Here is a 12,235-nt window from a genome sequence, read left to right on the forward strand (position 1 = left end):
TCAACAACTAAACTGGGGGCTCCCTGACGGCAGGCCCAGGTCTTCTTCTCCTCCGAGTCTCCTTCATTTGAGGGGACTCTCTCCATGGCCGGTCAGCAGAAGGCTGGGCTCAGAGAATATTCACCTGCCGGGGCAAGAAGTATCCTGTGGCTCTCCCCTCTCTGGGCCCTTGCTGTCAGGACAGGCACACAGGCGGGCTTAAGGATGGCATGGAAGGGAGTGGGGTGCACAGCCCCTCCCTGTTGGGGACCTGGGGACCCGCTCCAGGGCCAGGGCTGAGTTGTGCACGATGTCCTGCAATCCCTTGAATATTTAGCTGGTTGTGTCCCCTTTGCTGGCTCCTGCCTATGTAAATAGCCACCACCGGGGTAGGGGAGGCAGAAGCTGTGGCAGCAACGGCAGCAGCAGGGGACAGTGGGGAGGGGGAGGGCCGAGGCTTACAGTGAGGACGCCACTGACTGAGGGAGCCACCCGTGAGCCCCACCATGGACAGCAGGACGTGGGCTGCCCACATCCTCTGCTTGCTGAGCCCATTACCACTTGTGAGTAGGCCCTCCTGCCTCTCCTGCTGGGCTGACCTGAGGGTCATGGGGCCACGTGGGGGGGTCCAGCTGGAGCTCAGTGGGGTCCCCGCTGCCCTTCCCCAGCTCACAGCCTTCTTCCTACTAAGCTCACTCCTGAGATGGGTGATCCCCCCTCCCCTCCCCTGTTTTTCCCTCCCTGGCAGCCGCTTGTCTCTGGGTAGCTCTGACTGTGAAAACCTGGCTGAGCTGAGTTATTTCCCCCCAGGGCCTGTCTGTGCCCTCTGGGGTCACAGAGATCTGTCTGCCGCAGATAGGACTGCCAATCAGGGAGGCAGTTAGGGCCTCTCCTTGTCCCCCAAGTCTTCTCTTCTCTGAGTTACCCGTCCCGAATTCCTCCACAAATTCTCCAGACCTCTCCCTATGCCCAGCATCACAGGAGCCACACTCCCCATTTGGTTGCTGCCTCTTAAGAGTGTATGGGGCTGGACGGTATGTGGAGAACAGCTGCTCCCCTCCCGCATTCGCGGGACTATGCTTCTATTGATATGCATCAGGGCTGGAGAAGCTTTTGGCAGACTGATATACTGGAGAATGGAGTGCCAGCCGGGGGGGCCCTCCCTGAATGTGCTGGGATTTCCCAGCATGTTTTCTAGGAGTTAGTACAAGTGACACAGGGACTGGGACGGGACATACAAGGTACTATTGGGTTGGGAAGCTCAGCCCACGTGGACTGAGGGTTCTCCTTCTTCCTCCACTGGCTTGTGTGTGTGTGCACATGTGTGCATGCGTGACAGCGTGTGTGTGTGCAGGGGCTGCCACATCTCCCAGGCACAGAGCGGCACCTGACCCTAGGTGCACAGCCTTTGGGCTTGAATCCTGGCACGGTGAAGGGAGCTGTGTGGCCTAGGCAAGTTCTTCACCCCTCCTGAGCCTCACGTGTCTCTTTTGTAAAAAGGAGAATAATATCTGCTCTCCAGAACTGCTGTGCATGGAGTGGGATCTGATTTGTCGAGGGTGGAGCATAGGGTGCAATATAGGTAACTTTTTTTTTAATTGAAGACTAGCTGACACACAATCCCTTAGTTTTTACCTTAGTTTCAGATGCACCGCATAGTGATTTCACAAGTTTATGTTATGCTGTGCTCACCATCTGTCACCACACAACACTATTATAACCCATTGACTTTATTCCCTGTGCTATACCTTTCCTTCCTGTGCTGTATTCATTTTATAACCGGAAGCCTGAATTTCCCATTATCCTTCACCTCTTTTGCCCATCCCCTCCTCTCTCTCTCTCTCTCTCTCTTTTTTTCCGTCATGCAAGTAACTTCTACTGCCCTCCCTTCCGCAGTGAGGGAGACTGCTTCCTTTCATCTGTGTGCACCCCATGGTAAAAGTGCACACACCCTTTCATCTCCCTACCCCTGCCCCTCTGCTTCCATCATCATATCTCCTTATCTGGCTCTGACATTCCTTCTACCCTCTTATAAGGACCTCATGTCCACCCAGATAATCCAGCATCATCTTTCCCTGTTGAGATCTTTAACTTAATCATAGCTGAAAAATCTCTTTGGCCGTGCAAGGTAGCATATTCACAGGTTTCTGGGATTAGTATGTAGACATTTTTGTGTGTATGGAGGGCATTGTTCTGCCTACCACGGTACTTTATGCAGAACTGTGTCCAGGGAGAAGGAGTGCAGAACATGGGGAGTAGAGCAGGGAAGGAGGAAAGGCCCTACATAATGTGTCACTGACTCAGCCAGCTCCATGATATCTTTCAAAGACTTGTTTTTAGTGTGTCTCAGAACTTACTTCCACGAGATGACATTGGGAAGCATCTGTCCAAACCTCCATCTTTCTTTCCTTCCTCCCTCTCCTCTTGCTTATTTCCCCTTCTGCCCCTCCCACTTCTTTCCTTCCTTCTTCCCATCCTACCTCCACCAAGGACACTTGTAAATCCCATGAGCCAGGCTCTGTGCTTAGAAGCAGGGGCACAGAAAGGAATCAGGCTTTGTCTCTGTCCTAAAGTCATTGGGACCAGAGGGCCAGTAGGAGCACCCAAGTGGCTTGGCCTACTCCATTAACTTCTTCCTGCAGGTACTGGGCCACGTGCACCCGGAGTGTGACTTCATCACCCAGTTGAGAAAGGATGAGAGGTTGTGTCTACAAGCAGCAGAAGGGGTGCCCAACACCACCCTGGGTATGGCAATTGGGAGGGAGGGGGTGGCTTCTCAGACTTCTTTATCTCCTCCAGCCTCATCATCCCTGAATGCTGGATGGGTCTGTCTGCTGAGTCTGCTCTGTTCCCCTCTCTCTATCTAGGCTGTCCTAGGACCTGGGATGGGCTGCTGTGCTGGCCAATGGTGGGCTCTGGAGAATGGGTGACTCTCCCCTGCCCAGATTTCTTCTCTCACTTCAGCTCAGAGCCAGGTGAGGGTTCTGGGCATGGTGAGGGGTGGGGAGATGAGGTGGTTTCATCTGGTGGTGCCAGAATATGGCAGGGTCATCCCTGGCTTTGGGGGAGGGGGTAGTAAATCTGTATTTGAACACCAACTTCCCTTCTTCCCATGTGACCTTGGGCAAGTCAGCCAACCTCCTGACCCTCAGCTTCCTGACCTGTGACCTAGGGAAAACAAGAACATTAGCCTCATAAAGGGTGGGTGAGGATTGGTGAGCCGAGCACGGAAGTGCTAGACCCAGAGCCTGAACCCAACTAAATGTTCTCTGGATGTTAGCAGGAGGGCTGGCTATCGGGGTGGAGGGGAGCAGCAGAGCCTGTCTGACTGCAAAGATGCTACCAGCTGCCTAGTGGGGGGAGTGTGGAAGGGCTGGATCTAGAACCCAGGCCCCTGGAGGAAGGCTACCTTCTCTCTGCCATTCAGAGGAGCTGTTTGTAGACTCTGCCTGGGTCACTGGATGATCCACATCTCCTCTGCCTGGGTCACTGGATGATCCACATCTCCTCTGCCTGTCCTGGAGAGAGAGTAGGAGTTTTAACCAAATTTCTGTTTCCACCTCGGCATTCCCTGCAGGGGCCGTGAAGCGGGATTGCACTATCACTGGCTGGTCTGAGCCCTTCCCACCTTACCCTGTGGCCTGCCCTGTGCCCCTCGAGCTGCTGACTGAGGAGGTAAGAAGCCCCTGGCAAATTAGAGGAAGGGTCACCATGGATGTTTGTATGGATGGTAGACTGCACAACTGTAGAGGCCGCCATTTCCATTGTAGCCAGCAGGTTGGAAGGTTAATTATGGCAGTTTCCAGAAACTGGCAGTGCCTGGGAGAGAGAGCACCTTGGTCTTTGGCTAATCTGCTCAAGGGTGACATCTGTGCTTGGAGAGAGGGAGGCAGAGGGCAGGTGAGAGCTGTGCCTTCTTGGTGTGCCCTCTCCGTGCCCGGGCCTCCAGGACAGGAGCTTTGAGTGGTTCCAGGGAAGCAAAGGCTCCTAATGGTCCTGCGAAAGCTCCTTCCCTTCTCCGGTCTGCAGTCCGTGGAGTAGTGTGCATGCCCCATACGCCCGGATTGAGCGGGGCCTTTGCAAGATGCTTCTGTGCCCATAATCTGCTATATCTTTCCCCTCAACCCTGCAAGAGAAGGCATGAGTCCATTTGTCAGATGAAAAGACAGATGTGGGTGTTGATTGCTTGCATCCCTCAGGGGTCCCTAATCCCCTCCCTTGGCCTGCACCCTCCATCTCCATCTCGGGGTGGGGGTTGGGGGTGTCCAGGCTGGACTTTGGTCAGTCTAAATACTTGGTCATGGAAAGCACTATTCCCTATGGCTGTGCCTGGATGCCCCTTTTCTTTGGGGGAGTTTTGTATGCCCAACATGGTGAGGAATGAGAATGTCCATAAATAAGACCAATTTCCTCTTGGGCTTTTGTCATTCCTCAGGGAAATGTAGTGTCCCTGCTATCTGTCTCCTTCCCACCCCCCAGGAACAGTGAGAATCAGTCATCTCACTTCTGTCCCCACCCCCTCTCACCACAAGGCCAGGTGCAAGATGGGCTTAACAAACACTTCTCTTCACGAAGGAGCTTGCCAGGGTTCTCATGGGTACCCCTGCTCCGCAGATGGGGAGTTCTGGGGTAGCCCTGACAGCCTTCACCTGCCCGGTTGTCAAGCCTCCCTTTCCCAGAATGTCCAGCTGCTGAGACTCTCTCCTTGTCTCTCCCAGAAGTCCTACTTCTCCACAGTGAAGATCATCTATACCCTGGGCCATAGCATCTCGGCTGTGACCCTCTTCGTGGCCATCGCCATTCTGCTGGCTCTCAGGTTCGCTGTCCTCTTCACCTGTTCGAGAACCTTTGCTGCTCCCTCCTCCCCCCATTGTCCACAGCACTAAGTCTGATTCCTTGCCTTCATGTTCAAGAGGTTCCCGGATCTAGGCACCATGGCCATTCCTAGCTTTTCCTTTTCTTTTGCCAGAGTGTTTCCTTTCCACCCCTCACCCTTGAGGACTCACTGTAATGGCTACACCTTTACTCTCATGGAAGTTGTTCTATTTGCTTGGAATGCCTACCTCCTTTCTTCTTGATGTATTTTATTATCTGCCAAAATTTAAAGCCCAGCTGCCATCTGCCTTAAGAATCCTCATTGTCTCCCCTCTGGAGCCCTTCTTGACTGTTCCAACCCTACGATCACTGCCCCTCTTAAGCCCCCCAGCCCCTGACTTCAGAGTCTGAGCCCCATAACAGGGCTTGTGCTGTTCTCTGTCTCATGGAGATGGGACTCCTCTGGGCAGTATCCTACCATTTCTGTCTCTGTCCCCCAGACAGTGAGCTCCCTGAAGGCAGAGACTGGTACTCTGTCCTCTCACCTTTGCTGAGCCTAGGGCAGTAGTTGGCCAGCTGTCCTGCATGGCTAACCCTGAAGCCTCAAGTCCAGCCCAGTCTGACTCAAGTCAGTTCAATTTGCCTCCTATAATGCTCACCCTCATCCCTCTCCGCCCCTCCAGGAGGCTCCACTGTCCCCGGAACTACATCCACACCCAGCTGTTTGCCACCTTTATCCTCAAGGCAGGAGCTGTGTTCCTGAAGGACACCACCCTCTTCAACGGCGAGAACACGGATCACTGCAGCTTTTCCACTGTAGTAGCTGGGGTTGGAGGGTGCTGGGGTGGGTGGGAAGGGGAGGGAAGCTGTGTTAGGGACCTAGATGCAGGGGCTGGGGGCCCTGCAGCCTGCCCAGTCCTGTGGGCTGACCTTGGGGCTCTGCAGTGGCCAATCACAGAACAGGAAACACCCTCTCCCTGCCCCTCCCCGGAGTCAGGTTCTAAATGCCCATCCCATTTCTTGGACCCTGGGGCCAAACTGAATCAATTCCCATATTTCACGTTCCCTTTTCATTTCTTATTCCATACTCCAACCTAGCGCTCATCCGTCGCCCCACAAGCCCTTTCATTTTGTACCTCCTCCTAGTGTGCCTGTCTATGGCTGGGCATGGGTCTGCCCTGGGCTGGGTGGAGCTGGGTCCCTCCCTCCAGAAGCACCCGCAGTTACTTGGGGGCAGTATGCACCAGACTGTGGGACCACCCAGTGGGGGAGGGGGTGTTGAAAGCTGGGCTTCAGGGAGGAGATGGCTCTGGAGCTGGTGGGGGGAAGCAGGAAGACACGTTAAATGGAGGGACCAGGGTGAACAGACTCTCACAGACAGGAGTATGTCCAAGAACCAGGGAAGTCGTATGGGGGTAGGAAGGTGGGAGAAGCAGAGGAAAATGAAAATAAAAGGGATTTGGGAGCTAATGTGGAGGCCCAGCACAGCAGGCGCACTAAAACTGTGCCAGAAATGAATAGATGCACAAATGGACAAACCAACAATGATCTTAATGAACTTCTGACAGATGTAATAGATGTGTATGGAGCACTTAGGTGGAGGCAGTGCGTAAATGCTTTACATACATTGCCACCTTTTATTTCCCATTTATATTTTCATTTTAGTCCCATTTGTACACGAGTGGGACTGGGGCCAAGCTCGGGCCATCTGAATTCAGAGGCGGTGTTCCTCAGCACTGAGAGAGCGAATCATGCAGTGAATGAATGAATGCATGCATGGGTGAGTGCCTGTATGTTTGCAGGAATGAATGGTGGCCCATAGCCACAGCTCTAGAAACTGACCTAGATTGCAGATGAAGAGCTGAGGCATGGGGGAGTTAACTAGCTAATACGTGGTAAATTTGAACTCAGATCCCAAATCTGTGCTCTTTATCATACTATTCTACCACGTCTCCTCTAGGGCAGCCTACAGTTGAGGGACTTGAGTGGGGTAGGGGCTCCAATGGGCACCCAGCTCTGAAGAACCCAGGCCCCCGGCCCACAGGTTCTGTGCAAGGTCTCCGTGGCCACCTCCCATTTTGCCACCATGACCAACTTCAGCTGGCTGTTGGTGGAAGCTGTGTACCTGACCTGCCTCTTAGCCTCCAAGTCGCCCAACACAAAGAAGGCCTTCTGGTGGCTGGTTCTTGCTGGCTGGGGTGAGCACCAGGGCTGGCTGGTGGAGGGCTGGGAATGCCCAGGAAGTTTATCCAAAGGTCCCTTCAGCTTACTGATGATGACTCAAGGCCCAGAGGGGAGAAGGGACAGCCTGTAGTCCTCCAGCAATTAGGGGCCAGATCCCCGCCCCTGGGCTCTCCCCTGGCCCCACTTTCCTGGTGCCCTGTGTGGCTGATGGTGGGGGGGGCAGGTGGGGGCAGGTCTCTGGGCCAAGGACACAGACCCCTTACTTGTGTCTCCTCTGTGCCCCCCACAGGGCTCCCCCTGCTCTTTGCTGGCACGTGGGTGTGTTGCAAGGTGGCCTTCGAGGATGTCGCGTGAGTGTGGGTGGTGACCTCAGCACACAGCCCCAGATCCCCCTTGGGCCTGGGCGGGAGAGTCAGGCAGTGTGGCTCTTCTCCAAGCTGAGAGAGGAGGATGAGACCCCAGACCTGCCTTTAGGGAACTCCCAGGCTTGAGCATGAGAGGGGAAGGCCGTTGTGGATAGCATGGAAGGGACATGTCATGGGGTGGGAGGGGGCCTCAGATTCTGGGGTGTTGGGCTCAGGGGGCAGTGACCCTTGTGAGGCACAGTAAATAGGGCCTCCTGGAACAGGGGAAGTTTGGGGGCCAGTAAGAAGCAGCTAGGTGGAGAGAGAGAGGGTAAGCCCAGCAGGGATGAGTGCGCCCCTCTGGAAGGTGGCCTAGCTGGCTGAGGGAGGAGACAAGGCAGGACGGGCATGGAGAGGAGGGAGGTGCGGGTTTACTACAGAAAAGGGCTTTTCAGCAACTGCATTTTTGGCACCCCCCGTCACTCCTAGCCTGTCCTCTTCCTAGATGCTGGGACCTGGATGACAGCTCCCCTTACTGGTGGATCATCAAGGGGCCCATAGTCCTCTCCGTTGGGGTCAGTTTGGCCAGCATCCTTCTGCTTCATTCTCTCTGGGTCTGCTGGGGGGGGGGGGGGGGGTGCGTACAACAGGAAACATGACCCCAGGCTGGGAGTCAGGATACCCGGGCTCTTCGGCCAGGCTCTGCCAGATTCTCTGTGAGGCCCTCTCTGGACCTCACATCCCATTGGTAAAACTAGCAGGGGGGTGGTCCCCACCAATGCTTGGGCTCCTTCTAGCTCAGAGCTGTGATGATTCTGGGACCCTGGCTGTAGATCGCCGACTACTGCAGTGAGGCTGGTGTGGGGGTGCGGAAGGAGGGCTGTAGCTGAACCACCACCCGGTCCTGTGCTGAGAACAGGGCATCGGGGGCTGGTGTGCGTGGCCTCAGTGAACGTGCGCATTTCCTGCAATTTTATGAAAAGTGAGGGACACTTGCTTTGTGCCAGAGTAGACCCTAGGAGGTGCTAAAGGCAGGATGATGGGGCTCAACCTCCCACCCTTTATCCCAGGGCTAGAGAGGGAGGGGGACCCTGAGCCCCTCAGCCCCTGAGCTCCAGGTGGGACCTCCCAGGCTCCAGGATACAAGTTCTAGAACAATGCCCCGTACATCCACCCACTGCACATCCCTGTGTCTCAAGGATTTGGGGTTTCTAGTTCCCAAAGAGGCCCCATCTCAGGCCACCAGGGCCACCACTGACTCTTGCCTTTTACCTTCTAACCTGGAATCTCTATTTCCAGGTGAACTTTGGGCTTTTTCTCAATATTATCCGCATCCTGCTGAGGAAACTGGAGCCAGCGCAGGGCAGCCTCCACCCCCAGTCTCAGTACTGGTAACGTGTGTGTGCATCAGAGGGTGCCGGGAACATAACTGGAGTGAGGGATGGTGTGGTTCTGTTTCATTCACTGGCCTGGTCTGTGCTCCTCCCCATGCTTCCAGAGAAAGAACAGATCTGGCCCCCGCCTTCTAGGAGATCACAGTGTAGGGAGGATGGAGGCAAACATCCAGTTATCAGGCTTAATGGGTTGATGGGTGCTGGGATCCACTTCTATGAGAGCCTGCAGAAGGAGAACCTTTCTAGATGGGGGAATGGGAGTATGGTATGGTTAGGGAAGACTTCCTGGAGGAAGTGGTCTTTGAACTAGACTTCGAAAGATGCATAGATGATCACTGGATAAATGGAAACAAGAGCATTTGGCAGCAAGAACAGCAAGATCCATGGTCCTGAAATAAGGAAGCCCTGCATTGTACCACACTGTGTATTTGGGGAGGATGGTGTTCTCCGGGGTGCCTGGTGCAGGGAGTTCATATGGGGAACTGATGGGAAATGGGAATGAGCAGGGGGCACCTGGGAGTTCTTTATTCCAGCCTTGGGTGCCTAGGGCTTGTCTTCTCCTGCAGGCGTCTCTCAAAGTCAACCCTTCTCCTCATCCCACTGTTTGGAATTCACTACATCATCTTCAACTTCCTGCCCGACAGTGCTGGCCTGGGCATCCGCCTCCCCCTGGAATTAGGACTGGGCTCCTTCCAGGTGAGGGACCCCACAAGCACTCTTCCCCCTAAGTCCTTGGGTAGGAGGGAGGTGATGCTCCCACAGGTTTGATTGATTTCATGGTAGGTTGAAGGCTGATAGGCTGGTTATTCTTTCTTCCAGCCACTCATCTATCTATTTAATTATCTATCTGTCTGTCCATTTTCACCCATCCATCTCTAGTCATTCAACTACCCCTGAACCCATCTATACTCATCCATTTATCCATCTATCTACCCATTGTCCATCCATCTATCCATCCACCTACCCATCTACTCATCCATCTATCCACTTATCCATCCATCCATCCATCCATCATCTTTCCTCCACCTATGCATCTGTCACCCTCTTATCTGTCCATCTATCCATGCATCTAACACTTATTGGGCACCTATTGTGTGCCAGGATCTGTGCTCAATACTGGGTGATACAGAAATAAAGGAAATCAGAGAAACAGGATCAACAGTATGGCCTTGGCTGGCTTGCTATGATGATTACATGAGACAGTGTGCCTGGCACATAGAGATGAATGCATCTACCTTCCCTTTTCTCAAAGCCCTGGCCCAGGCCACAGCCTGGGGTTGGGTGGAGGAAAAGGTAGTAGAAAGACTGTGGACACCTTGTGGCCAGGCCAAGTATTCTGATGCAGTCCTTTCTCTTTGGCTCCACAGGGCTTCATCGTTGCCATCCTATACTGCTTCCTCAACCAAGAGGTATATAACTCTCCAGTCTATCCTTAGTCACTGAGCCTTCCCTCCCACCAGACCTGAGGCCACCTCTCTTCTTCTCAGGCCCTGTAAATCCCAGCCCAAGCCAAACTTTGACTCCTGTGATCCTTTGTGAAGCTTAGTCTGTCCTGAGCCTCTAGATCAAGCTGAACCTGATTGCTTCCTATAAACATCCTTTATCCATCCCTTCTCTGGGCTGGACCAAGTATACTGGCCATTTAGGATGAGGGATGGTATAAAAGGATCCCCCAATTCTGTGTTTCTAAAACTGAACAAAAAGGAGAGTGGAAGAGGGAATATGTCAGCTCCGGGAGAGACAGAGAAAGCAGAGACAGAGGAACAGAGAAAGTTGGAGGCAGACATAAAGGGAACAAGGAAAATAGAGTCAGGAGTAGCAACAGGGAGGATGCTTGAGAGCAGAGCTGGGGATACTGAGAGAAACACCTGGAAGAAAGAGACCGATGGAAAGAACAGACTAAGCAGAGCTAGACAGACCCATGAATAGATAGACGGTGCTGACACCCATGTAGAAATATGGAAAGATGGCAGAGAGAGGAGAATTCAAACATTCCACCCAGAAGGCACCTCGTACCTGTCCCTTAGGACAGACTTGCTTTGTGGGAGAGGTGGGAGAATTTAGCTCAGTGCCTTGGATAACCAGGCCCTGCTCTGTGCACGGGCAGAGTCACGGGCTCCCTCTGGTGGCATGGATTTGTCGCGGGCTCTGTTCTGCCCGAGACCCGGGTCCACGCCTCCCTCCCAGCTGTGCAGCAGTGCTCACCCCTCACCTGCCACCTCTGTCCCAGACTGACTCCCACCCTTCTGACTCTACTTCTTCCCCAGCCTCTCTGAGTCTCACACAGCCTTACCTGGTGACTGGGTGCAGACACAGGACTGCAGTATCTCTGTGTAGTGGCTTATGGGTCCTGCAGGCACTGAGAGGGTGAGGGACAGCCCTAGCTGAGGCTGGAGGGACTGGGAAAGAGGCTCCCATGGAGAGCTGTGAAGGGATCCATCCCAGGAAGTCATGTTGGAGACCAGATAGTTATATACCTCTAGTGATGGGGAGCTTACTACTTCTCAATAGCTCTTCTGTTGTTAGGCACCTGTGGGGAAGCTCACCTTTATGTTAACAGAAATCTGTCTCCCTTTTGTCTTTCACTATAGCCCAAGTTTAGCCCTGTCAGTTGGGCCACAGACTCTCAGCCCCCTCTACCTCCAACAGCCCCCTTGGAGATGTGACAATACAGATTCTCTCAGCCCCACCCCCAACCAGTTGCTTTTCATTCAGGAATCTCAGTCCCCTCACCTGCAGCTCCTTAGACAGGGCTCTGAGTCTTTTCTCCTTTTAGGTTGTATCCTCTGGACAGGTTTCCAGGGGCCATAGTTCAGTTCAGTGGGCAGGGGCAGGGATGAATCCCAGGGCAAGGGATGGTCTAAGCCACTCATGGAAGACAGTGTGGTTATTTGGCCAGAAACTGAAGAAGGCATCCATAGAAAATGTCTGTAACTGGACCCACCCAAAGGCAGTGCTAAAAGTTAGAGAAAAGAGCTAAGGGGGATGGCCAGAAATACTCACAGGAAGGAGGAAGTAGTATCTTTGAGAGACAATACTTAGTAGTGGCTACTAAGTCAATCACGACTTCTCTCCCAGGAGTCCAAGTCTCTATTTCTCCTGCATGGTCTCTCCCTGTACCCTCAGTCCCACTGGGGTGGTGCACAGAAATAGCAGTAGGACCTTCCTAACATCCTCTCCTTTGTCCCTGGAGGTGAGAACTGAGATCTTACGCAGGTGGCATGGCCATGACCCTGAGCTGCTCCCAGCCCGGAGGGCCCTCACCAAGTGGACGATGCCTTCCCGCTCTGGGGTGAAGGTGTTGACATCTGTATGCTAGGCTGGCCACATCACGCGACTGGAGTCCACACCTGAACTTGGGCAGCTACGATAGCCCCCTCCCTCTGTAGAAGCAAGAGAGACCAGCATTCCCTGAGAGCCCTCAGGCCATGTCTCCACCCCAGCTGCTGCCCAGCCCCGGGGCAGGGGCAACCCTTTCACCCTGTTTTACACCTGACCCTCGGTCCCTGTGTGTCTACC

At 53.8% G+C, this 12,235-nt stretch overlaps 1 protein-coding gene across 1 annotated transcript; it reads left to right on the forward strand.

Moving 5' to 3' along the window:
- Positions 1-485: 485 nt before the first annotated feature.
- Positions 486-12,035, forward strand: GHRHR (growth hormone releasing hormone receptor). Its single transcript, XM_039229913.1, has 13 exons — positions 486-542; positions 2,622-2,724; positions 2,847-2,954; positions 3,557-3,654; positions 4,698-4,795; positions 5,478-5,610; positions 6,839-6,992; positions 7,268-7,328; positions 7,828-7,897; positions 8,622-8,713; positions 9,283-9,412; positions 10,084-10,125; positions 11,910-12,035. Exons 1-13 carry the CDS (start codon positions 486-488, stop codon positions 12,033-12,035), a joined length of 1,272 nt encoding a protein of 423 aa, XP_039085844.1.
- Positions 12,036-12,235: the final 200 nt, after the last annotated feature.

Source organism: Hyaena hyaena, unplaced genomic scaffold (genome assembly GCF_003009895.1).
Source record: "Hyaena hyaena isolate Hyena2069 unplaced genomic scaffold, ASM300989v1 scaffold_40, whole genome shotgun sequence".
NCBI classification, from domain to species: domain Eukaryota; kingdom Metazoa; phylum Chordata; class Mammalia; order Carnivora; family Hyaenidae; genus Hyaena; species Hyaena hyaena.